A 27,111-nucleotide genomic window follows, 5' to 3' on the forward strand; every position below is an offset into this window, starting at 1 on the left:
GGTATTTTATGACTTAGTATTAGTAAGATCTCCGGGAGCTCCTCTCAAAAAATACGTTTTGCGGTGACCACTATATCTCTGAACTGGATCCTCTGAAATTAAAAACCCAAACAGATCTCGTTAAGTAATGTTACATCCAGTAATTAATTGAATGAATGTGCAAACCATTTTTTTTTTTTTTTGACGAATGGGTGGTTTCTCAAACAAAAAAAAAAGTTTGGTGACCAAAATTTTGGCCTTAAATTGTTTACAAAAAAAAAATATTTATCGGTGAGAAAAAATCTTCGATTAATTACTAAAATATATTTAAGAAGCTCGTGTTAAAATTTGAGACTAATAGGTTTAGCCGTTTTCAAGTAATGTTGGTCACCGAGTTTGAAAACACCATTTTGAGGAAAACTGCGCTGCCGCTCCGGCCTTGTATTTTCAAGCACCCTGAAACGCCTTTTCAAATTTGTGTGTAACTTCGAAAATATTCACCGGAACGATATTAAATTTTCTGTGTGTATTCGTAAATATGATATGTACATTAAGAAAAAAAAATCGATTTTTTGAAAATTCTAACTGTATATAACCCCTTAAAAGTAGTATCCAAGAATGATAGAGAAACAGATTGCGCCTTTCGAATTCGCCGTGTCGTAAAGCGGATGAATAAACAAGCAAAAGGAAGGGGAATTACTTGTCTGTGAACAGGAAGAGGCGAAAGCGATGGAAACAACCAAACACAGGAAATGATACGCACACACATACTTTCTAGCCACGGCGTCTTCCGCATAAAATCGCAAACAAACTGCATTTGGAGGCGTTGTACTATTACGTTTGAAATCCATTACTGATTTTCTTTTTTGGTGTTTACTCTCGGCAAAATGCTTCCGCGCGCTTGTAAGCAATACATTGGACTGTCATTTAGCCAACTAACAGACAGCATCAGCTGCGCGAGCGGTCTGAAGTTGGTTACACTTCAAGTGCCGGACCCTGCATTAAATTATAGGATTAATTGTGAATTATACAGTAGGAGCTTGAATCAATTGATAGAATTTTACGTCTATGTAAGAATTAAGCGCACCAGATAGATTTTAATGCCCCTAAATTTTTTTAAATTAAATTTTCATTGCGACTATTTAAAAATATTGCGTTGGCAACTAAGTAATTGCGGATTTTTTTAGAAAATCAGAGACAATTTTTTCATGGAACTAAATAACAGAATTCTGTAATGTATTGCCCATTTTGATCAATGACCTTTTGCCATCCTTCAGGCAGCATCATAATCCCACGATCATAAAACTTCTGGTTTTTATTAGCAAATAACTGAATCAGGTACGATTTGACATCATCATCATTATTGAAATTTTTACCATTCAAGGAGTTTTGTGAAGATCGAAACAAAAACTAATCAGATGGTGCAAGGTCAAGACTATATGGTGCATGTGGCGAAACATCTCAACCAAGCTCCAATAATTTTTGCCGAGCGGCAAATGTGTGGCCCTTCATTGTCACGATGGAATACAATACTTTTTCGATTTGTCAATTCGGGCCGCTTTGCTTCAACTGCATTGTTTAATTTCGTTAGTTGTTCAATGTAAACATCACAAATGATCATTTGGTTGGGTGGTAAGAGTTCCAAGTAGACAATTCCTTTGTAATCCCGCCAAAATGATAACAAAACCTTCTTTTGATGAATATCAGCTTTTGATGCTGTTTCAATTGGTTCACCTGGCCTGCTCCACGATCTTTTCCGCTTGATATTGTTATAAGCAACCGATTTTCCATCGCCAGTTATCAGTCGGTTTAAAAGTGGATCATTTTCATTACGTTTCTTTAGCAAATCGCAGCTGTTAATGCGTTGCGTTAAATGAGTTTCTTTCAGTTCGTCAGGAACCCATGTATCGAGTTTTTGAACATAGCCACGTTGTTTTAAGTGATTTTCAATACATCCATGATACGTGAAGCTTCTCTGCAATCTCACGTGTTTTACTGTGACGATCCGAATCGATTATTACGTTGATTAGGGCGTCATCAACTTCAACTGGACGACCAGAGCAGTTTTGATCTTTGAGTGAAAAAGCACCAGAACGAAATTTGCCAAGCCAATTTTGACACTGCCGTTCTTTTAAGGCTTCGTCACCATAAACAGTACAGAACTTTTTATGAACTTCGATCAAAAAACCTTTTTTACAGATTGACAGCTGAATTGCCGCCTATCAAATAACAAAATATGTTTTACATTTGTACTGCGCCTGCAAACCTAAAAATTCAAATGAAGCCATCTATGAATGACATCCGCAATTTGTAGTGAGTTCGTATAAAACAAATTAGTATTAGTATTACTCTACTTAAATACTATGGAAATAAATAGCGGTTTTTTTTTTGGTTTTAATTAATCAGGTCTTGTAGCATTTTACGCTTAAGCCTCCTTTCCCATTTTTTTTCCGTCAGGAAGAATGGATGCCTTTGTGTTTATGTGTTTATTCAGTCTCGCTTTATGAGAATTGGCTATCTTCTTTGAATTAGTTGAATATTGCTTTGGCTGGAACAACCCCATATCTGAGTGCCATAAGTCCACATAGTAATTGCTTGTACAAAATTATCTTGTTTCGAGTAAGCCAATACACAGTATATCGCTACTAATTAACCCTTCCGATTGCAACATTTCCAAAATCTATAAATTTCTGAAGGACTCTGATCTTCTACAACGTAAGTATATAAACAACAATTCTTCACCAGCCAGCTAAAAACCCCCATTGCTAGCGCTACGTTATCTTTTTGTTTATTTAACAATTCTATTGTTATTTAAGCTTTAAAAAATAAAATAAATAAATATTTCTATATTTACATTCACCTCTGGTTTTCTTTACGTGTTCGCTTCATCTGAGCTTGGCATCCAATGTCATGCCTAAGTACTTTGCTGTATTTGAGTACAGAATTTATGACCCACATATAAGGTGCGTTTCATAATCATAAGACACCCCTAATTTTTCAAATTATTTGAATTTATAGATTTCAGAGGAAAATAAAATTTTACATATCGATTAGAGTAACAAAAGTTATCTGTTTCATTACAGAATTTAGAACTTTTTTAAATACATAAAGAAAATGTTTAGCAAAAAGTATTTCTAGGCGTTTAAGAATGATAAACAAATGTTAACAAAAGTATACTTTTTCAATTTTTTTTTCTGGCGTCTAGAATATTTTAGTATTCTATGGAAACACCATTTGCTTTAGCGACACAAAAAAACCTTTTTTTCATCGATTCTGCTAACTTTGTAAGTAAATTTACATCTAGAGAGCCCATTCTGCCTTAATTGCCGCTTTAAGCTCGTTGGTGTTGTCAAATTGCCAATTGTTGGCATAAACTGTTCTGACTAATATACCTTAAATGTTTTCTATTGGGTTTAGATCAGGAGAACACCTCGGTGAGTCCATAGGGGTATATTCAGAAACGCATTATAAATGCGCAGTAATTGCAGCGCTGGATACACTGCCAATGTGACAATTGATGCAATTGATAGATTTGTTAACGATTTGCAAAAAGATTTGTTGCATCTATGAACGCGTTTTACACTAAAATGGAAGTATTATTGAGTTTAGTTGTTGACGATATATTTGAAGTAAAAAGTTATAGTTTTTTGCTAAATTTAAGAAAAAAAAGACGAGATGTTCATTAAAACGAAAAATTCCCAAAACTAAATCTTTTTTCCTAGTCGCTAATGCTTTTTAATTTATTGTGATTGTAATTCATTACTTTTCCAATTTTCAAAAAAAAAAAAAACATCTTTTTTTGAAACAATTAGAAAATTTTCGCTGCGCGATTTGCCCGTCTATTTTCAAATCTTTATTCACTTTTTTTTTTTCTTCCGCCACCTTATTTCACAAAACACTCTTTTTCCTCCTCCCTGAAGCAAATTCACTTTCCATGCTCAGTCGGACTCTGAGAAGCAACTTTACTTCCGATGTACTTAGATAATCGCTAAAATCAAGAAAAATGTAATAAAATATTGTTTTAATAACGTATATTTAATATATCTTTGCATTAAAAACTAAAAAAATTAGTTTTATACTCACTTTTCATCAGACATCATATTAGCGTAATCAGCGGCAGTATTAAAATTTTTCCTGCAAATAATGCGTGACGTTTGATACAAAAATGGCGTTTTGGAACGCGATGCATTTGCAGTACTGCCATATTTGCATTTCTGAACGCATTGCCAACACTGCAAAAGTACGTTGCGCATTATAATGCGTTTCTGAATATACCCTAGTTTCTGTGGAACAATCGGTCAAATACGGCCTTGTTTCCCTGCTTACGTGGATTCGGGCGTTCTCTTGCTGAAAAACGAAGGGTGCTACCCGATTATCCTGAATAAAAGGAAGGAGACTATTTTCCAAAACGGAACCCCCCCATCTCGTCCAATGCAGAGGTGCAGAGGAAGGCAGTGTGCGCCGGCGCATTGTCGTGATGAAGGGTCCAATTGTTGTCGAGGTCGGGCCGAACCCGGGCGACGCGGTTTTTCAGCAAGGAGCACTTCTTTGTAAAATGCCGCGTTCAGTGCTTTCTGGAGGTACAAACTCTTTGTGGACGATGCCTCGAGAGTCGAAAAAGATGATCAGCAGTGGTTTGATCTTAGATTTCGACATGCGCGCCTTCGTGGGTCGTGCCGACTGGCTCGCGTGCCACATTGTAATAAGTTAAATTTAACTCTTCACTGAGCTCACGACGGTCAATGTTCAAAAATTCACGAAGCCGGTTCACATCTTCGTCTGTTTGCGTCGTCGAAGGCCTTCCAGATCGCTGTTCGTCTTCGACGTCCTCCCGGCCTTCCTTGAACGACTTGTGCCACCGTTTTACCTGGGCACTGAACAGAGATTTGTCCCCGTAAGCCTCCTTGAGTAGCCCAATGGTTTCGGTACTCGTTTTGTTTAGCTTTACGCAAAATTTGATCGAGTAACGTTGCTCCAACGATCGCTGCATTTTCGCCACTGCAAAATCCGAACACACTTTTAAAACAGCTTTCACGCGCCGACCGATGTTGACTGCACCGCTGTTGCCAGCGAACTGGGATCGGTTTCTAGTGGAAGGGGAAGGTTCAACGTTCATTTTCCCCCAGCAGCCGATTCGGTTGATCGCTTGGCAGACGCTCCGCGCGGGAAGGCTCATTACTTTTCAATCAAACCCTGTATCTATAAAGATTTCAATTTAAAGTTTTATGCTTTTATGCTATGCTATGTTATGGATTGAATTTTCACTGTACACTAATTTTAATTTTTGTTGCAATAAAAATGAATTGTTTTTGTTTTATGTAATATAGATTTCATTTGTACGGTTTTTTGGGAAAATATTTAGTTTTTTCATCTTACGCCATTTTTTAAAGTTGTGGAACATATCCCCAAAATTACCCCATATTTCGCATGTACTTTTTTTACACGATTTTTTTTGCACTCTTTTCTAAGGAACGTATCTACCGAGTAAAAAAAAGACTGTTATGTGAACAAAGTCATAATTCGCATGCACTATTGCGCGCGAGTATAAAAATATCAAAATTTAAGGGGTTACATGGGTTTCGTCGGGTAAAAAAAGGGCTATTTTCAATATTTTTTTTTCTATGTAAAAAAATATTTATTTAATTCAAACTTTTTTTTGTCTTATAAATAAATATTTGAAGAATAATATCTGAAATAAAAAAAAAAAAAATTAAAACTCCTCCATTGTGACGTCATTTCCGGTGACCTCTCGAAAAAACAGTGCGTCCGCGTTGTCGCATAACTCCTGACAGGATCATCAAAAATTAAAAAATAAAAATAAGTGTTTTAGTTAAGACCAAGGAAGGAAAGAAAAAAAAATTGGAATTTTGGCAGACATTTTTCCAAAAAAATTAAAATTTCGGTCAAATTTGCTTGACATTTTGGTTTTTTAAAATAGTTGCAATTGAAAAAAGAAAAAATCCTTTGTTCAAGCCCGAGTAAAGTGTATCTCGAACACCTGTGTAAAATTTCATCAAGATCGGTTGAGTAGTTTTCGAGAATATTTGACAACCGACTTTGAAAACACGGTTCCGAGAAAAACGCGTTTAAAGTTTTGAGTAACAATAAAAGTGGCTTGGAGCGCACACCTTCCAGAGGCTGTAGCTCCGAAACTATTATTCGGATCGACTTGAAAATTTAGGATGATATTCTTGAGATGTTGTAGAAATAAGTTAATAAGCAAAAAAAAATCGATTTTTTGAACCCACGAAACCCATGTAACCCCTTAACAAATACTTACTTCTGTGCAGAAATTTGTAAATTACCCAAAAGTCCTCAAAATTTCAGCTCGTCGTTCAGATGCCTAAAATTCTGTACAATTACAAGCTAATAATATAAATATTTCTTATAGTAGTTTTATTAAATTTTTCTTATTATTTACAGCCAATCACCGCTGCAATAGCTGGCGTAAAACAACAACAAACAAAAATGGAGGAGTTGGAATTCGAGCAGCAATTGGCGCTGCCGCCAATAAGGCGCATAAAACGCGAGCATACAGGAAAGGCACAAAGCTTCATTGATCTCATACTCAAAATTATGAACTCATTACAATTTTATAAGCCAAATATAGCGAAAGGTGGTCAAAAGAATATTTATAGCTTGAATTGAAAGAATACCAGTGAAAAGTAAAAGTCCAGTTGCTTTGCTTACGCACTAAAACGTTGCATTTTATTTATGTTTTATTTTTTAATTTTTTTTTTGTTTTTTGTTTTTTTTTGTATAATATTTTAATGTATTACAAAATGTTAAAAACTATCAATAAAACTACAGCTAACATAATTACTCGTATATTATAATGATGTATGTGTGTGGGTAATGTTGAATGATGAAGTGAATAAAAGGTAAGAAAAGTAAGTAAGTAAAAGTAAGTTTTAATAAAATTATGTAATTGTGAGTCGCAAAAATGTTTTTCAGAGAAATGATAAATATTGACAAAATATGTGGCCAAAAATGTACACCGTTAATAACTATGTGCATAATAAAAATATTGAAATGGTTTACATATATTTAAATATGATTAGCAAATGAGCTTAAAAACTACAAGTTTTATGGGATAAAAAACGAATTTGTAAGTTTAAGTGATATTTTTTATAACTTTGTTAAAATTATGGATATATGGATGTGATTTGAACAGTTTCCGATTTCGTAAATTTGCGATAATTTAGGCAATAAATTAATTTAAATAGTGATAGCATTGTTTGTGTATGTGTGATGTCTTTTATACATTAAATAGTATACACCAATATATATATATGAAAGTAATATAAAAATGACGAATTTATCTAGAATTTAATATGAAGTTTCATAAACAAAACTTTTGCGCAAAAACATGGAATAAAAATGCAATGCGAACGCTTTTACAATGGCATTATATTCGATAGAACTTTTTATAAAATATTTGCATTATAGAAAATATTCGTAACCAAATATAGTCAGTACTAACGTATAATAAATATTTAATCGATCAGTTTCTTTATTTGTAATTGCGACAAAATGCCCTCACAAAAAGGAGTTCCTTCTGACTCGAGTAAAACTCGCGCGACGAATTGTAGTTAAAATATTAAAGTTAATTTTTGTTTGAACGAAGCAACGCATAAAAATGCGGAAAACGTCGTCATGACTTTCATTGGCGAAGGTGAATACCACCGACTATAGCTTTTTGTTGCTATATACAAGTTTAAAATCTTTTGCAAACTAAACTCGCTTTATACCTTTATGCCCTTCATATTTGGTAACCGTAAATAATAAAGTGAAGGAATTTGTCGAATCAATGCCCACACTAATTGTTTTTGGTAGTTTAGTAAAATATTACCTGCGATCTTTTAACAGAAATATATTGATCTTATTTGTTTTCACGTGACCGACTGGTATTGGCGTTCGCATTTGATGGATTATTGCCGGTTGGAGTCGAAACACAAACACTTGTACCGTTAGTTTGTAGTGCAGATGCGGGTAACGGCAGCAGCGCGTTTGGCGGTGGACACCAGTAGCCCTAAAATCAAGAAAATATTGTTGGTCACATACTTTCACAAAATATTTCGACACAAATATATCTAAAAAAAACGGGATTTAATCAGTAAACATTTCTAAGTAATTAAAACTAACACGTTTTTCAAAACATACACTTGCATTCAAAATAATAGTAGCGCGAAGAAGTTTTAACCTTTTTTTAATTGTTGTTTTTTACTTTTGTATATAATTTTTGCTTATTTTTTAAACTTTTTTTTTAATTTTTGTACGTAATTTTGTTTATTGTTTTTGAATAAAATTTTTTTTTGCATATTTTTTTATATATACAGTGTACTCTCTCTTAAGAGAACACCTAAGGGACTGAACAAATTTGTCTGCTGATGAAAAAAATATAAAAAGAGTACAAAAATGTGTAATAGATTTAATAGTTTTATTTCCAAAACAAGAATATTAACCCTTGGGGACGCGAGTCGGCATTAAGCCGCCCAAATTAGTTCGTAGCTGTAAGGCTCGCGACGTCTGTGTTTCTGAGCGATAGGATACACATAGGTATAGTAGGTTAGGTTAGGTTGAAGCGAGTTTTCCATTGTAGGACACACTCAGGCTCATGGTCCATTGTGATGCCGCGTGGGGAACTAGCCCCTATCCCTCCTGAAACCAATGTGTGTTATTCAAAGATTTAGCAAGATCCTTAATTTCGACAGAACCGAGGTCTCCTGATTCGTTAAAGACTCGCCATCTACGTCTGAATAGAGCAGGACAGTGACACACAAGGTGCGGTATCGTCTCTTCCTCGTCTAGAGAACTTCAGCAGAAGTCATGTGTTTGCACACCCATTCCCTGGGCGTGCCTACCGATTAGGCAGTGCCCCGTAATAACCGAAATCAGTAGGTTAAGACTATGCTTATCTCTTCTTAGTAGAAGTTCTTCGCGTTTAGCGCTGAGAGTCGGCCACATCTGTCGGGCTATTTTGCAAGTGGCTTCGTTACGCCATCTTTCATTCGCTACTCTTACAATTTCCTCGCGGATTCGCAGTCTACATGTTTGCAAGGGTATACCTATATCACTGTCTATGTACTCATCAGTCATTTTGGTACCGATTTTCGCTAGTTCATCGGCTCTGCAGTTCCCCTCAATGTCGCAATGGCCAGAAACCCATGCTACCATTAGGTGAAATGACTCAGCCATCTCGTTAAGAAATTGCCGCCTGGCTATCAGTGAAAATGTAGATATCATCTCCAGGAATCGCATCACACTGTACCAGTGTCACGGAATAGGTACAGTAAAAGAGTCACGTTTTCATTCAAACACATTAGGGGCCATTAGCGATGAAACCTTATCTTCCTTATAATGTAAACTTACGATGTGAAACGACGGTAGAGCAGAACGAATTTCAGAACTTCGATTCAGTCTCTCAGGGTCACTGCCAGAGGAACCAGCAGGCTTTTATTATATTTTATCCTACGCACGATGGCTAAGGGATCTAGAGATTATACGTTAGATAGTGACAGTTCTCACGAATATTACGTTGAATCTGACAAGTTGGCGGCATTACTTCGTCAAATGGAAGCGAAATTCGTGCAATATAGAATCCACTCAGGCATTTCAACATTAGCAGTGATAGCAGTTTGTTTATAATTATTTTTTGGATTTAAGGGGGAAGTCTACTGTGAATTTTTCAAAAAATCGATTTTTTTTTATTAGCTTAAAAAATACTTTGAACCCTCTTAAATAAGGTACAATATGTGTTACAGCTGGCTAAATTTTTCTTCGTTGAAATTTCGACCTTTTCCCGAAGCGCTCCAAAGCGCGTACCTGCTATACTGAAACTTTAAACGCATTTTTCTCGAAACTAAGTTTTTGTATACGGTGTACACGATATCTCGAGTTCTGATAAATGAATCAGCTTAAAAATTTAATTATATATTCTCTGTAATAGTGTCTCTCGTCTGACATAGGATTTTTTTGATATCGTTATTTGTTAAATTGTTATAAACAATAGTAACATCAATTTTAGGCAAAAAAAAAGAAAAAAATTTCAAGAATTTTTTTTCCAACGCCAAAATTTTTTATCGACATAATCCTACGTCAGACGAGAGTCAATACTATGTATATGATAACAATATTTTTTGTTTTTTGTTTTAGATCACCGAAACGTAAGATTTCATGTACACCGTTTAGGCACCTAAGAAAAGCGGACCTGCGCTTGCAGAAGTGCCACAGCGGCCATTTTGAATATTTTGACTTAAAATTTTTTTTTCAAAAACTTAAATATATAATAAAGATAAGAGTTTAAATAGATTTTATGTACGAGCAATATTTTGTTAGAAATAAAATCCGGAAAAGAAGCCTGTTTTTTCCCTTGTCACAGTAGACTTCCCCCTTAATGAAAATTTTTTCTTGTGTATAAAATCTTAGTTTTTATAACGTTCAACGTACATATTTCTTCTTTCTTTACTGCACACTCCAATACCTCTCGTCCCCAGCGACGCTCGCCCGTTAGCGGCTTCGTCCTCAAGGGATTAATACAAACATATCCGACAAAGAAAGGATTTTCATCAAAATTTTTCCAAGAATTAAAAATGGCATGCCCATACAAGTTGAATATATTGATTTAAATAAGTCAGAAATTTTAGCTTGACGAGTTTTTCTTTTAATTCCCTTTAACTTCAATATGTACTTGAAGAACAGTGCGCAATTCAACACTCTTAAGGTCGTTGTGGTTTAGAGAAAAAGTCTTTATAGAGTTTTCTTATAGCTAAATAAGCCTCTTTATAGGAAATTAACTTGTCATCAAATCTCATTTTTTCTCATCTTTAGACGAGATGGCCAAAGATTCTTGGGAAACAGTTAACACTTCAGAATTGATACTTTCCAAATCTTCATCATTAATGAATATTTCATTATCTAAATTAAGATAGTTTTCCATGTCAGCTGGAATTTCTCTCTGAACTCCATTAATAACGTTGGAGAACTGAGCAAGTGCTGATAGTGGCAGCTCATATTCTGCGGTCCAACCTCTGTAGTTCTTGGGCATATCTGTTTTACCAAACCCCCAGCTTTAATGAAACAATTTTGTACGTTTTGTGTATGAAATAAACAGCATCTAATAAATTGATTGATTTTGATAACTCCATAGCAGAAAATGTCTCGGACATCCTAAACAAAATGCGTTTTAAAAATAACGATTAATACATGAACTTATATTTTTTTTATATAGCCTTGGTCAAGGGGCTGACAAAATGCTGTTGAGCTGTGAGAAAAATAACTAACATTTTTCAATTTTAGATCGCGAGGATGGGAAACCGCATTATCTAGACATGAATGACGCTCCGCTCTAGAAGTCGCATTTTTTTTTATAGAACTGCACGAGAAAATCTGTCATCGAACGTCATTCAAGCCTTTGTTTTTTTTTTTTTTTGCCACGTACGGGTAAATTGTTAAAATTTATTTTGCGAAATGCCTGAGTTCTTGCATATTTCCCCAATAACAAAAAGGTGCAACGTAAAATCGTGAGACTATCCTTAAGCCATTTCCCCCACCTATTCATTTTTCACCTTTTAAGGGGGGAGCCTGGTTGGTTTATAAGGTCAAAAATATAAATTTTTTTTTTTTTTTTTTTTCGTTTTAAGCGATTCCTAATATATTTCAGAATATTCACACAAAGTTACAGAGCCTAATTCTCAATATTTCCGTAGATACAAAGCCAAAGGTAGGCGAGCGTTAGGTAGTTACGCTGTGACCGGACAGCTATTAGTACGGGATCCGGCTGCAGATTTGGTGTAGTCATCGAGTACATGCTGAAATCCACATTTTTACCCACATTTATGATTAGGAGAATAAAAATTCACCACGGTGCCAGTAGAAATGTGGCCGAAAGTATTTTTAATTAAATTATTGTTAATTGATTTTGCGGGAAAAATTTAATTAACCAAGTTTTGAGATAAAATATCGTTCGGTTTACTGCAATAGGTGTAAAGACTTAAAAAAACCGTAGTTGCCGTTGCGCGCTTGGCCGCACCTCTCCGCAGCCAGGTATAAACAGGTATGATTTCGATATATTTATACATCCATAACGTATATTGATATGTTATAGATCAAAACATAGCTAATTTTTTTCTCATTATTATGATATACGGTAACCTAATTAAATCTGGCCGCAAGTTAGGGTTGCTAGCAGTTAAAGATGGGAAAAATTGAAGGTTGAGTGAGAGGAAGCTAGCGCGTAACATCACTAGTCTAACAAGGATAGCGATTGCCAGCTGTACGACATTTTAAGGCTATTGCGCATGCGTCAGATGCTGGTGTTCTCAATCACCAGTTCAAACAATAGCAAGATCGACCAAAGAAATAAATACTGCAAAAGAATAATCATTCTTTCAAAACTATAAATTTTATAAATACAACAAAAAATTAATATTGATCAAAAGTAAAGCCAAGGTTACTATGTAAAAAAAAAATTAGAAAAGAGGTTGACCCACACACACATCCACATTTTTAATTTTTTTAACGGGGAGTTAAAAATTCTATTGTGCAAGTACTGTATGAAATAATTTTTGATTTTATTCAAGAAATCAATTATTTGGTACATATAGATTAAACATTCTAGTATATGGAAAATTAAAAAAATATATCTTGTAATTCCGTGACTTATTTTTAAAAATCTGAATCATCGGAGCTTTCATTTATACTATCATCGCTGCTATCACTTTCATCGCTGCAAATATCAGAATTGCCGTCATTATTGGAGGATTTGTTTGCAGAATCACACAGCACACTCTCCACTTGCGTTGGAGTTGAGTCTCCCAAGAACCATGTAGGTTTTAAGAAACCATTTGATACCAGCCAACCATTATTTTCCGCGCTGAACTTGATACAATTTGGCTCAGTAGCATTTAGCCACATCGAATTAACAAAGATCGTCTGCAATAATTTTTGTTTCAAGGATTTCCAGCATGGTGGAATATGAGTTGAGTCGAAACCTTTAATTCTTTTCATAAATTTTTCATTATTTTGTTTTGAAGCGTACATTTTGTTAAATAATAAAAAACTTGCGGCATTCACACTTTGGCACTTTGGAAGTCCATACATAAGGCACGTAAACTCTTGAACTGTATCAATTTTTGCTTCTTCAAAGATGTCATTAGGATTCGTCAAAAATTTGTTTTGCAAAAATTTTCAAATTCTTCTTTATATTTTTGTTTTAAAACTGTAATTTTTTTATGGCACTCTGTATGATATCCAAAATCCTCGGTAGATTCAATTGTTAATAAAGTGTCGTGATACTTATAGTTTTTCTTACGACGAAACAACATTTGTAAGCACTTTTTGAATGAGGCATCTTCAAAATCCAGTACATTGCCTTTTTTTTTTGCACAGAATACACGACTTCATCTTTATCAAATTTAATTTAGATTAATTTATTTGATAGTTTTAGACACACAAATGGAATAAACAGGAAATATATGAGACGTTATATATTACGAACTCCAAAACAACGTGGTTTGTAGGTTCGGATAAAAATGTCGCAGTTGCTTAGTTTACCCGATTTACACGAGGAGACATCTGGAAGGGAAACATTTTGTTCGGGGGCGAAGGACGGTCGGGGAAGAGAGAAGGGATTTTGTCTCCCGTACTCGGCGACACGCTTTGCTCTTCTTATTCGTATTTCTTATCTTAAAGCAATTTTTGACAGTTGCTTCATTCGTTTTCTTCTTTTGTGGAAGAAAGTTCTAAGTTATGTGTTGGTTTTCATACAAACGGAAGATAACAACGATGACAAACATCCGAACGCTGCTTGGGAAATGCACGATTATTTTTGCTAGTAAATTAGGTATAATTTAAAATAGTTATGGGACATGTTTATGTTGATTTCTAATTTTTCCCTGCATTTCTAGATACTCAAGTTAATTTTAAGTTGATTATTTACATATGAAGTATTTTTAATTTAATTTTTTTTATTCAAGTATAAGAAGTTATAAATATATTTCAATAAAAAAAACAACAAATTATTTATTATTTAACCAGTTTGCATTTTTCATTCATATATTTAAGAAACTGTTGTCGAACGCTCTCTGCTTTACATGTAAGCGCGTGCTAGAATACATCCAAACCAGACGATGCTAAAGTATTAAATGTCAAAATGTCGCGGAAACATTTTTGCCCGTGTGTACGCGAATGAAACATCAAAAGAGAATTTCCAGTGTCTCCCTTCCAGATGTCTCCTCGTGTAAATCGGGTCGTTGAGAACACCAGCATCTGACGCATGCGCAATAGCCTTAAAATGTCGTACAGCTGGCAATCGCTATCCTTGTTAGACTAGTGATGTTACGCGCTAGCTTCCTCTCACTCAACCTTCAATTTTTCCCATCTTTAACTGCTAGCAACCCTAACTTGCGGCCAGATTTAATTAGGTTACCGTATATCATAATAATGAGAAAAAAATTAGCTATGTTTTGATCTATAACAGATCAATATACGTTATGGATGTATAAATATATCGAAATCATACCTGTTTATACCTGGCTGCGGAGAGGTGCGGCCAAGCGCGCAACGGCAACTACGGTTTTTTTTAAGTCTTTACACCTATTGCAGTAAACCGAACGATATTTTATCTCAAAACTTGGTTAATAAAATTTTCCCCGCAAAATCAATTAACAATAATTTAATTAAAAATACTTTCGGCCACATTTCTACTGGCACCGTGGTGAATTTTTATTCTCCTAATCATAAATGTGGGTAAAAATGTGGATTTCAGCATGTACTTGATGACTACACCAAATCTGCAGCCGGATCTTAGACTATATAGTACAAACTTTATCTTCTTTTCTCGACTTTTCATGTTTATGATTTCTTTGAACTGGCGTACATGAATGAAAAAAAAACTAATGAACCTTTTGAAATGAATCATAGCTTGTTCCCTTCAGTATTAAATTCTCTTCTATTTGAACTAACAAAATAGATAAAAAAAAAAAAATTTCAAGATTTTTATACCAAGTTGAAGTGAATTTTTTTTTATAGAAAGGCATATTTTTCTTTAAAACCTCCAAAAAGTTGACATTTTGGAATTTCTCTCAGTTTTCTTAGTTCATCTAGAATAAAAATAATTACGAGCTGTATCTTGTACGCCAATTGGAAACTCCAGCGTTGCAGCGCTCTACTAATTTCTATGTTAAACATTTTATTCAACTTATTTTAAGCAGTACAAAAATTGTTTATACTTTTTAAATGTTCATTAAAAGATAGAAAAAACTTTGCATTGCTAAATTAATTTTTTCCTTAAAAAAAAATCGCAAAAAGATGCAATTTTTAGACCTCATAAACCAGGCTCCCCTCTTAAGCCAACTCCGAGAACGGCAGATATTTTTTATGAGATGCTTTTTTTTCTATCGACTACAACATTGTTTTTCGACTTGCCAATATCGAGACAATTTAGTTGGCTACCGGCCTCGATAGTCTAGCGTAAGCGCACTAGCCTGCCATCTCAGAGTTAGTGGGTTCGAATCCCACGTAAAGCACCGTCCTCGCACTTTTCCAAATTTACCTACTTTCCCGTTTCTAAAAACAAAAAAAAAATTCTCATTCCTCAACCCCAAAACCTTAGATGACGCTCTAAACCGTTAGAAGGCAACGACAGGTGGGCATTCCCAAAATATATTAGATTAACGAAACCAACGCCAGACTGAGTCTTGTCGAGGCCCTATGCTACCGAGTAGAGTGAACAAGGCAAAAAAAAATAATTAGATATACACACACAAGAATTTTGTATGGTAAAACACATAATTGGGTTTGTGATTGGAGAGCGAATCACGATCAACGTAAGAATGGCGCTTTCGTGGAAACATAAAACAAATGTTTTGAAATTACTTCCTTTTATTGGCCTCCAGAATATCCACTATTTGGTATTGTGTGAACTCATTTAAGGGGGTCCTCTAGTTTCTTGGGTCGAAAATATCGAATCGCCAAAAGGGAAGAAGGAGCAGCTCTGCGTGACTTCCAAGAAGAAGAGGAAGGCCTATTGTATGGTCCAGGCATAGCAGATTGACGGTAAGATGAAATTTTTACTATAAATCACATGCGCGAACTTTGAAACGCGTTTTTCTCGAAACACTATTTTTCAAAATAGTGACCACGATATTTCAAAAACTATTGAACCGATCTTGTTCAAATATATACCTCATCTTTAATATATTATAAGCCAGCGATTGAACTAGGATTATCATGATTGCTTCGATAGTTTTTTTCCTATGAGCGAAAAAATTAAGAAAAATAAGTAAAAAATAGAATTTAATTTTCAAAAGTGTATACAAAAATTAATTTTTGTAATTAAGAATTCATTCTAGTTCAATCGCTAGTCTTAAATATGAAGATTAAAATGTCGTTTGGTTTTTCGATTTCAGATAAGCCAAACAGCCGCAATCTTGGTCACCGTCAAGCACCTCTTTTACTTTATGTCTTCTTGTCGGCCACTATAACTTTTATTCTATTATATATTTTGTCTTCAAAAAATTTGTAAAGCTCATTTAAATGTTACTAAAGATTATGTGAACACAATGAGATTTATTATTTTGATCGTTTGCCCGTTAAAAATTATTGAAAAACCCGAAAAAAAACAGACGAGAAACTAGAGGACCCCCTTAAGAGATGAGAAAATTCGTTATACCATAATAAAAATTTACTGATTCTCTTCATTTCACAGTTCTCCCAAACAAACAAAAATTTAAATTTTAATAAATTCTTAAAAAATTTTCGGATTATTGTTTCTGATAATCTATATGCCACATAAAATAGCCACGCTTTTTAAAATATTTTGCTTAATAATAACTGCCACAAACTAAAAATTTACATACCTGCGGTCCTAAGGATCCGCCTGCCATACCAGTATTCCCACAGCCACCTCCACCAGCAGTGGCGACTGATACTTGGGACGGTTGCGGTACCGTTGCAATGCCATTATTCATAGTCAATCCTCCTGTTGCTGCTGCCACTGCTGAGCCGGGTGTATAATAAAATGGTATTGGTGGAGGTGGTGCAGCACCAGTGTACGGTATACATTGGAATTGTAGTCCCTCGCCGCCTTGCATTATACCGGCCGCATCTGGGGCTGTGAGATCTGTTGGAGTTGGATAAAAACCGTTCGACGGTCCTTGGAATGCCATATTTACTGTAGTCACTGGCTCCGATGGAGAGATGAAATGTTGCGGTGGTCCCCCATTAGGCTGAGCTGGATAAGTTATGGGAGTACAAACCGTTGATGTTGGCGTTGGGTGCATACCCATGGCAGTAGAAGGTGGTGGTGGCGGCGCGTATATGCCAAAAGAATGTGAAGGCGGTGGCATCGGCATGTGCAGATAAATGCCGCCGTTTGCAGTAGTCGGTGGAACAATTGGCATAGGTGAGTCGCCATTAAACTCTGCATACGGGACGAAAGGCGGAGCCACCATGGGGTTCGCCTGCGATGCTTGGTAAGTTGTGTGTGGTGTCTGAAAAAATATTTGAATAAATTTTACTAGTACTTAAATTACAAACAAATAAAATACAATGTTTGGTTTGCTCACCTGTGGCACCATTTTACCGTTATTAGGACCATTATGAACTCCACCGCCACTTTTAGCACGATTATCATAGTTTCCATGTGGCGATGGCATGCCCAGCTCCGCAACTGAAACGGCAAGTGAAGCAGTGCCGTTACTGCTGCCACTACCATTGCCATTGATCGCATGAATGGATTTCACATTTGGTAACGATGCATGACTGTGTGACGAATTAGGTGTAGCACTACGGTTCGAACTACTTGGTCCAACGCTATTAGACTTCAGTGTATTAGCAAACTTGCTGTTACCGCCCCCTCCACCAGCAGTATTATTATTATAGTCATTCTGTGTGTGGGTACCTTGGCCGTGCACGGCGGTTGCATTATTGTTACTTGTAGCATTATTGTTATTGTTGTTGCTCTGATTGCGCACAAAAAGTGGACGCTCTTTATTGCTGTTGAAATAACGCGACTGAAAACGTCTATTATGCATGTGACCACCTTTGCCGGAGCCACTATTGGCGCTACTGGTATAAGAAGACTGATTATGTGGAGCTCCTTGCAAAGTGTTGTTGCCATTTTGATTGGATGCTTGTGCGGTATGCGCGTTTAAATTCGGCATGCTGCTCTTGATAGGATCAGATTTTGGCTGAAAGTAAAAATTATACTCCGTTGAAAAATTATAAAAGCATCACATTTTGACTGTTTATTTATTTATTTATATTATTATTTTTTTTTATATTATTTTTTTTATATTATTATTATTTTTTTTATATTATTATTTTTTTTATATTATTTTTTTTATATTATTATTTTTTTTATATTATTTTTTTTATATTATTTTTTTTATATTATTATTTTTTTTAACTAGATGTTTTAAATTTTGGACTAGATTTATTAAAGTTCGACAAGTTTGAATCAAACTTTTTAATGAGAATAAAAAATAAAAAAAACAAATTAGGTAGGCGTAAAACTGTTTAAATTTTAGTATAATAGAGCGTAAGAAGTCTGATGTAGCTCAAAAGTCGTGTTTATTTTGGACAGTTTTGTTGACGGTGTTGGGTCAAATCTCATCTAATCTTACGTTGGAGAGAGGGGGAGGTCTCGGCAAATATCACGCTTTTTTTTCTGATTGAAACAAAAAAAAAATTATACTATTTTAGTCCAGTATCCAGATTGTACATGCTTAAGATTTAATCTTGAGCGTAATCGTAGTATGATTAAGATCATTCACTAATTCGTTCGAAAGAAAATAATTTCATTCATACTTCGACGTTATTCATTACTGCTGTCAAACCACCACATTTGTTTTATACTAAAAAGCCCAATTTAATCCGAATTTACGGTACAGTGTAGCCCGTCGTTTGTTTTCGCGCCACTATCAGCCGAACGTGCGACTCGATGAACAAGAGCGTACGACCTGAGTGGCAGCGACACACGAACAGGTTCCAATCTTCTTGTTTTAGAGAGAACCAATATTTACTCCAGGTACATTGCAGTTCATTCATATCAAATTTGTATGCGTGAATATTTTTTTTTTTTTAGTTTTTTAACGAGCGCGAATGTCAACAAATTTTTATTAAGAGTTACAAAGGGAAATTGTTTTTAATTTTTTTTTAGGTTGTGAAATGCGATGATCAGAACTGCTGCAGCCCACGTCGGAGTGATCTGCATATGATTCTTCACGACCGTTTTCTGCCACCTCCATACCCTATCACTTAGGTTGATTGACGTTTGATAATTCCGGACTTTAAGGGGGGAAGCTGGTCTAGAGCGCAAAAAATGGGCATATTTTATGAATTTATTTTGACTCAACAAAGGAATCAATCCAAAATCTGTGAAATAGGATTAATAATATAGCTTTCATGGTACAAATACAAAATTTTTCGTCTGAATTAATTTCAAAATGGCCGCTGTCCAGCAGTTCTCCTAAGGCGCCTTTTTTTCTAGTGGGTCCATTGCCGAAGACGTAAACTCCTTAATTTTTGTCCTGGATCAAAACATAAAATTTGTTTAGTTTCTATATAACAACAGAAAGAGACGTACGTAGGATTTTTTCGATATTTTGTTTTTTCGCGAAATGGTGAACGTTTGAACAAAAAGTTACAATTTTCACTATAAAGAACGACATAAAATTGTTGATTAAAAAAAAAACTATGTAATATAAATAAAAAATCCTACGTACGTCTCCGGAGAAAGGTATTTCGAATGTATTGTCAAAATTTCGTAAGAATCGGTAAAGATTTGTTCGAGTTATGTCTTCGGCCAGTTTAAAAAAAGTGATTTCGAGAAAAACGGGTTTAAAGTTGTAAGTAGCGTTCGGGGCATACCTGCGAGGCACTGCCGTCGAATGAAAAATTTGGGCATTTAGACATTTTTGCTGGCATCCCTCATTTGGTATATTATTTCTAAGACCCTAAAGCACCTTTTAAGACAAAAAAATTTTTTTTCGATTTTTTCAAAATTCTAGACCAGCTTCCCCCCTTAAAGAACATGACGGAAAGTCATTTGCTCCATTTCTAATACGCCTACCGATTCAACCGCTGAATGCCTTTATCAGCACGCCTTATGATCTCTATTGCCCAAGTATACGGGATGATTTAGAGAAAATATGCTGCAGTACATGCGGCATTTACTTCGCATCTATCACAAGAGCTGCAGAGCACAGGCGAGCAGCTCACATTGCACCAGCTAAGCAAGCGCGTATGTACCGCAAAGTGCGACCCTCACGGATTGTCGCAAGATGAGCTAATGAGTTACTGTGCGCAAGCGTCAACGGCTTAGAGTGGCTAGATCAGAACGAATTTGAAGGAGCACATGCTTTTACTGAAAATCATATGGACATGTTGGTCCCAATAGTCTCTCTTGAAACCGCGCATGATTCTCCATGGACTGAATTAGACCAGATATTCTTTTTTTAATCGCAGTAGTTACGATTTAAGTCTTCTACTCGTATTGTAAAATTTTTATTACACTTATAACTCTCAGCAATATTGATTACTAGTCTTAACTAGTCGTAAATAAAAGCACGAAGCATTTTTTTCTTTTTACAATAACCATCTAACGCGTTTACATAAGAAACCCACTTTTTGAAAAATCTCACGTGAGATTCGGGGATGGGAGAGGGGGTTGAATAAAATCTCTCGACATCTCATCAGGGGTGGAGGGCGGTACAGAAAATTGAAAACAAAACACCTCACGTAATTTATGGACGCCCCCTTACTTCGTTCCTGATTATACAGGGTGGGCCATATAGCGTTTGCTTTTTTGACCACCTATTTTTTTTTAAATGGTAACACAAATGACATGTCAAATGTGTTCATAATTTACTTAAAGGTTTGACATTTACGAAATGGGACGCTATACGCTTGAACAAAATTGGGAAACATTGAAAACCTATTTTTTCTTCTTTTCTGATTTTCACATCGGTGGCTACGTCAATAAGCAAAATTGTCGGATTTGGGCCTCAGAAAATTCACACGTTACTGTAGAGAAGCAAATACATCCACAACGAGTCACTGTTTGGTGCGGTTTTTAGTCTGGCCATTTTTTTCGAAAATGAGCGAGGAGTCGCGGTTACAGTAAATGGCGAGCGTTACCGTGACATGCGCAACGAGTTTTTGTTTCCAAAAATTGAAGAGGGTGACATGGACGACATTTGGTTTCAAGAGGACGGTGCAACTTGTCACACTGCCAAAGTTACACTCGAACTTTTGGCTATCGTTTTTGAAATCCGAATAATCAGCCGAAATTCCGATATCAATTGGCCGCCTCGAAGCTGTGATTTAAGCCCGTTGGACTATTTTTTGTGGGGAGCCGTTAAGCACAAATGCTATGCGAACTATCCAGAGGCGATTGATGATTTAAAACACGAAATCGAAGTTGCCATTCATGAAATTGGAGCCCAAACAATCGAAAATGTGCTTAAAAATTGGGTTGATCGAATGGCCTACTGTAAAGCCAGTAGTGGCAGTCATTTGAACGATATTATTTTTCATTCATAAATGACAATGTTCAATCTTCAAAATAAAAAAAAAGTTTGAAATTATATTAATTAGTTTTTTTTTTATAGCCGATTCAAAAAGCAAATTTTACATGGCCCATCCTTTATATGTACATATCATACATTTTGTTATACTGCACAATTGATAGCTCTCCGAAATGATAAAACCGATTATCGGCCATCGTGGTTGTTGTTGCTGAAACAGCATAAAACCGGGTTCACACATTTTTGGGGAATACTGCTGAACTGATAGTTCTTAACCACACATAAATCTTGCTAAGCTACATACTTTTCAGTTGCCCCTTGGGACAGTTTTTCAGTGCGATTTAAAACGTTGCGAAACTAGTTTCTATTGCTTGAAAACAAAAAAAACTAAACTCTAATATTTGTTTACACTTTTTACATAAACAAGTTGTTGTTGCCTTGTTTGTTTGTTTACATTCTGATTGGAGTTTTGGTATTCAAACCACCGAATCGCAAAAACAAAATTGACATGTATTTTGTGCCATTGCTATCTCTTATTTGCATTCGTCTAGGGATACAAGCATACAAACCTCTTTCCCGATGTCTTCATTTGCATTTCCTCCATTCATTTTTCCACTGTTTCCTTTTGCTTTTGCATCTAAATTTTGTAACCATATTTTATAAACATTTCCACCCTTCAAGTATGCCACTCGATACTCACCTTCGTTGCCACGCTTCGAGTGAATGAGATGATAGTCCAAACCTAAATTATAAAAGTAGCGCAAAGTGGACACATCGGAAGGCAAATCTACGCCATTCGGCTCAACAGATTTCGTTGCGTCCCAATTGATACGACCACTTAGCGGTGTAGTCATATTTGGCGTTTGCACACCGCTGCGATTGCGTGTGGTTGGCGTTTCATAAACCGGTGTTGCATTGCTTTGCATCGAACTAGCTTCAATGGCGTTGGCTGGTGCAACGCTGCCAAATTGCGCGTTGGGTGGGTAAAATGGACAGCCACCGATATTATGTGCTACTGGATGTGGCGCTGCAGTAGTTATAAGGGGTGGTGGTAACGGTGGTGCAGCTTGCATGTAAAGGTTATTTGGTGCGAAAGCTGTTTGTGGTGCGCCCGGCGGTGGATACATGTAATAACCGGTTGGCATCAGCGCTGTAGTTGGTGGATGAACAGCTGGATCATATCCGTAAGCGAAATACTCCTCAGGCATGGCACCATACTGAGGCATAGGATATAAATAATGCAGATCGGGGAGAATGAAAGCGGGAGCACTCATCCCTGTTGAATGGTCTAGGCCATTGAAGTTAGCGATCATGTCTTCATGTGCAAGGTTGGATTGTGGCACATTTGATTCAGTTTTAACACGTGTCTCTGGAATGGTTGTGCGCGGCGTAGCACTAGCGTTGTTCTCGTTGGAAGCCGGCACAGTGGCGCTACAACTTTTCGGTTCTAGATCACGTGGCGCATGCTCCACCGTCAGTGGCATTGCGCAATACTCTAAAGTGTGTGCACGGAAGTTTTCAAAACGTGTGTATTGCTTCAACTTATAATAACAGCCGTTGCTATGTTGAGCTACAGCAGCAGTATAATGATGTTTGTCCTCTTTATCGACATCGCTACCTACATAGTCCGATGATTTGCTATTAGGCGTGAAAGGAGTACAGTAATCGTGTTCACCGGCAAATTGGCCATTCAGTTTGAAGCGATAATTATAATGACGAGTAAGGCGTACCGAACTGTATTTTTGCATATGACGCTGGAAACGATATGGTAATGTCCATGGCTTAAATTGGTCAGGTGGCAAAGGAGTAAGTGATTCATAAGGCACCTACAAATGCAATGGAATATTAAATGGTTTTACTTTTAATATAGCGTAATGCATGCATTTTTTTAATGATTGAACGAAAAGTTTGCACTTTTACATTAACTATAAATTACTATAAATTTACATATTTTACATCTTACCAAACGCTTTTCGCCTAATTGTTCGATAAAAACAATGCAGTAGCCTTTGTCAACTGCTATCTCTTGTATATGACAAGTGTACACATCGTTTTCGGATTTGCATAACTTCACATGACACTTGGCCCCCACCTGGAAGAATTTATGAACTCTTGTTTGCTGGCAGCGTATCAACTTCAGTTTTACAATTCAGTTATACAAGCACAAACACAAAAGTAGAATAGATAGACAGGACACAGCATTGTGGAGCAGGACGTGTTAAAATGACAAGCACAAACCGATGACCGGATTTAATTGTATGTTAGACACATAGAAGGAACAAACTGTTAGTTCATTCATTATGACAAACAAACGACATGCATGCGCACTTAATGTCTAAATAAATACCTTAAAATTCGTGTCACCATTATACCAATTTTGTAATTTTTGCTCCTTGCGCTGCTCATTCCACGCATCAAACTCAATGTTGCGATACATATTTGGATCTAATGCTTTTGCAACTTTATAGGGAAATGGTGTAATGCCTACAAATGCAAAATACAAACATTCAGTTACGACATATAAGTATACTAATCTATAAATTTGTATTCAATGTGTATGTGTACCTTCCTGCAATAACTGGCGCACACATGAAATATACTTGTGCGGCAGTAGGGATTCCGCGGTTTTACACAATGCTGTCTTTTCATATTCGTCACAATTTGTGTGCATCTTCATTTCACGATGCAAATCATCAGATAAGCGCGGAAAGTTTGTATAGTGGAAATGGCAGAGTTCGTAGTTTTCCAAAATGCAATTGGTTTCATGCGGTAAATCGAAACTAAAGACACGTCCATCAGTTAAGTGTATACGGGTGCAGTAGCCTTCCTCATTGCTTTCAGAAGTGTATTCCATAGACTCCAGTGCCGGAGAGTGTAGCATATGCTCAACGGCAAATGCAACATCCGGTAATTTATACAAGTCCTTGTATAGGATTTCATAGCATATGGCTAAGATATAAAATAGTCAAATTAAATTAGTTTTAGTGCTTAGCTGTGCATAATTACCCTGACATATAGCTGCATCTTTGATGTAGTCACAAGTAAAAACGGAATCAAAGTGCCTTTCAGGCGTATAAAATACTCGAAATAAGTCATTGAAGTAGGAGCGAGTGCTATAGAAGTTTCCCAAATTGAAGGGCTCAAAAAGTAATACATTACGCCTGTAAGTTAACGATAACATAGAAACAATAAATGTTGAACAACCTTAATCACAAAAATTTAATATGTATGTTTTAGAATGCAGTTTACACAGAAATGTCCGCATAATAAAGCATTTCAACTTTTATGGACTTAGCGGTAAATGTATTACAAGCGATTTCTTACTGCCCCATTATTACTCGTGAACTTACTGGAACATATAACCAACTGCCTGCAGTTCAATCAAGGTTCCGTATGTTTTGGGTTTCGACATATCATCAAGATACTCGTCCAAATCTCGTTCGATGAGCTGTTGATGAAATAAGAATTCTAATTTTTGCTGACTTCCAACTAATTCACATCTTCCAATTATTTTACCGGCGCAAAAAAGTCCCGATGCTTACGCATATAGCGTACACATTTCTTGCGTATCGCCAAATGATGCAGCTGTGTATCATACATTTGTTCCGAAATCACACGAAACAAGCAGGAGGCATCGCGTGCTGTATGCTTGCGATAGAAATTGTTCTCCTCCAAGAATTGGTCAAAAGGGTCGGGTGCTTGGCGACTGCCAGAGGTGAATTGTCGTTGCATGCTTATAACTTATTCACAAAACTTTCTGCTGGTTGTATCTACAATTCAAAGTGATTACATTGCAAAAAAGGGAACTTCAACAATTGTTTAATAGTGCATAAGACATATTTTAAGATGCAACATAACCTCAAAATACAAAAGTTTATTTGTGCAATTTATCATTACATACTGTTAACCATTATTGTTGTGATTTGAGATCGTAAAATCTCACACACACAAAGACATTTCCTCATAGTTTATCTACATAAATAATTAATTAAACAAAGTTCAATGCACGCAACTGTACAGTTCATCACACATTCTTCATATCCAAATATGTATTCTCAAACAGTGCCTATATTCAAGGTCCAATAACAGTTATTTCTTTGTATTATACATTCCGTCTGCCAGACAAATTTATTGGTACAGTTTATCCAAGGCTGAACGAAATTCCCAATGGATTAACAAAATTAAAAAAAAATTGCACTTTCTATTTTGTTTTGGTATTCTACGAATTTGTATCGGTGTTTTACGAATTTCACTCACCTTTTCTTAAATGTTTTTAACAAAATTGTAAATTTTAACGACTTTTAGACATTAAAATTTCAATTAACGTGAGAAGCAGCAAAAAACACAATCACAAAATTGCACTACACTTGTTTCGTTTCGTAAACTTTATTCGTTTATTTGAATGTTGATTAAAATATTAACTTTAAAAATAACTCAAACAAAGATTATCGTTTTATTCAACGCTATGCGTTAAAATAAGCGAGATGCGATAAAATTCACAAGCAAAATGCAAAATGCAAAACACCAAAGATTCAAATTCGAAAAAGGAATGCTGAAAAAACGGTACTATTTTTTCAGGGCTGCTGTTGTCCATTGGCAAGGGTTGCATGAAAGAGTTCGAAATATAATGGGTGATTTCATTTATACATTCTAAGCATTCGGAATATACTTTTCTGTTTACTTCTTTATTAAAACGTCACTGGTAACATTTTACCGAATATTCCAGAACGCACGCCTTTCATTTCGCCTGTGAGATGGGGGAAAAAGAGCATTCGATCAGGTGTATGTAAACGGTTTTAAGTTAAATTTAAGCCAAAATTAAGGTTTCTGCCTTGTATACGTATTTTTCTTATAAATGTTGCTTATAATTTTTTTTCCTTGTCGTTCACAAAGTTCATTCCTGTTTTTTTCTGTATTCCTAATATTCCAAATAAACTAAAAACTATTCATACGTTCTCTGCGTGTGGAGTGTACCAGTTGCATTGCGATTTGCTACATCTTGGCATACATGTTGTTATCTTCTCTTTAGTTTCTGTACTTCGAAATGCACAAATAAAGCCCAAAGTAGAGGTGCCATAACCATAACGCCATAAATTTACTGATCGAATCAACATATAGATAACACTGTAATCAATTAGAGGTGCCATATCATAGTTCCGTAGTCATAAAGTGTTTGGTCGAGCTTCTCCTCCGATTTGTGGCGTGTGTCTTGATATTGTCCCATAAATGGAGGGGCCTACAGTTTTAAATCGACTCAGAACGGCAAATATTTTTTATCAGAAGCTTTTCCATGGCAGAAATACACTCGGTGGTTTGCCATTGCCTGCCGAGGGGCAACCTCTATTAGACTTTTTCTTCATTTGCGTAGGGTTACAAGCAAACCGTCTATTTAAAAATTTAATCAACATTAGCGTCTTCTTATTCCATTAACATTCTCGGATTTCATTAACATGCTCTGTTTTGCTAACAGGATTCTGTTAATTATTTAATTGAAGCAGAGAATGTTATTCAATTGCAGCAATTTCGTTACATGATTTTAGGCGTAATACTATAAAGTTCTATGAACTAGAGTAAAAAAAAGAAAAAAAAAATTAAATCTGTG

General features: G+C 35.8%; 1 protein-coding gene across 2 annotated transcripts; it reads right to left on the reverse strand.

Annotated features, from left to right (window-relative positions):
* Window positions 1-6,887: 6,887 nt before the first annotated feature.
* LOC128857300 (uncharacterized) lies at window positions 6,888-26,034 on the reverse strand. Of its 2 annotated transcripts, XM_054092998.1 has the most exons (12): window positions 25,767-26,034; window positions 25,026-25,279; window positions 24,860-24,957; window positions 24,516-24,670; window positions 24,075-24,458; window positions 23,857-23,993; window positions 23,473-23,601; window positions 22,210-23,335; window positions 22,079-22,146; window positions 17,547-18,170; window positions 16,839-17,471; window positions 6,888-8,011 (listed from the first exon to the last, which is right to left on the reverse strand). In XM_054092998.1, exons 2-12 carry the CDS (start codon window positions 25,239-25,241, stop codon window positions 7,862-7,864), a joined length of 3,720 nt encoding a protein of 1,239 aa, XP_053948973.1. In that variant the 5' UTR covers window positions 25,242-25,279; window positions 25,767-26,034; the 3' UTR covers window positions 6,888-7,861. The 2 variants fall into 2 exon arrangements, with proteins under 2 accessions (XP_053948973.1, XP_053948974.1); XM_054092999.1 differs by lacking the exon at window positions 23,473-23,601.
* Window positions 26,035-27,111: the final 1,077 nt, after the last annotated feature.

This window comes from Anastrepha ludens, chromosome 3 (assembly GCF_028408465.1).
Source record: "Anastrepha ludens isolate Willacy chromosome 3, idAnaLude1.1, whole genome shotgun sequence".
NCBI classification, from domain to species: Eukaryota; Metazoa; Arthropoda; class Insecta; order Diptera; family Tephritidae; genus Anastrepha; species Anastrepha ludens.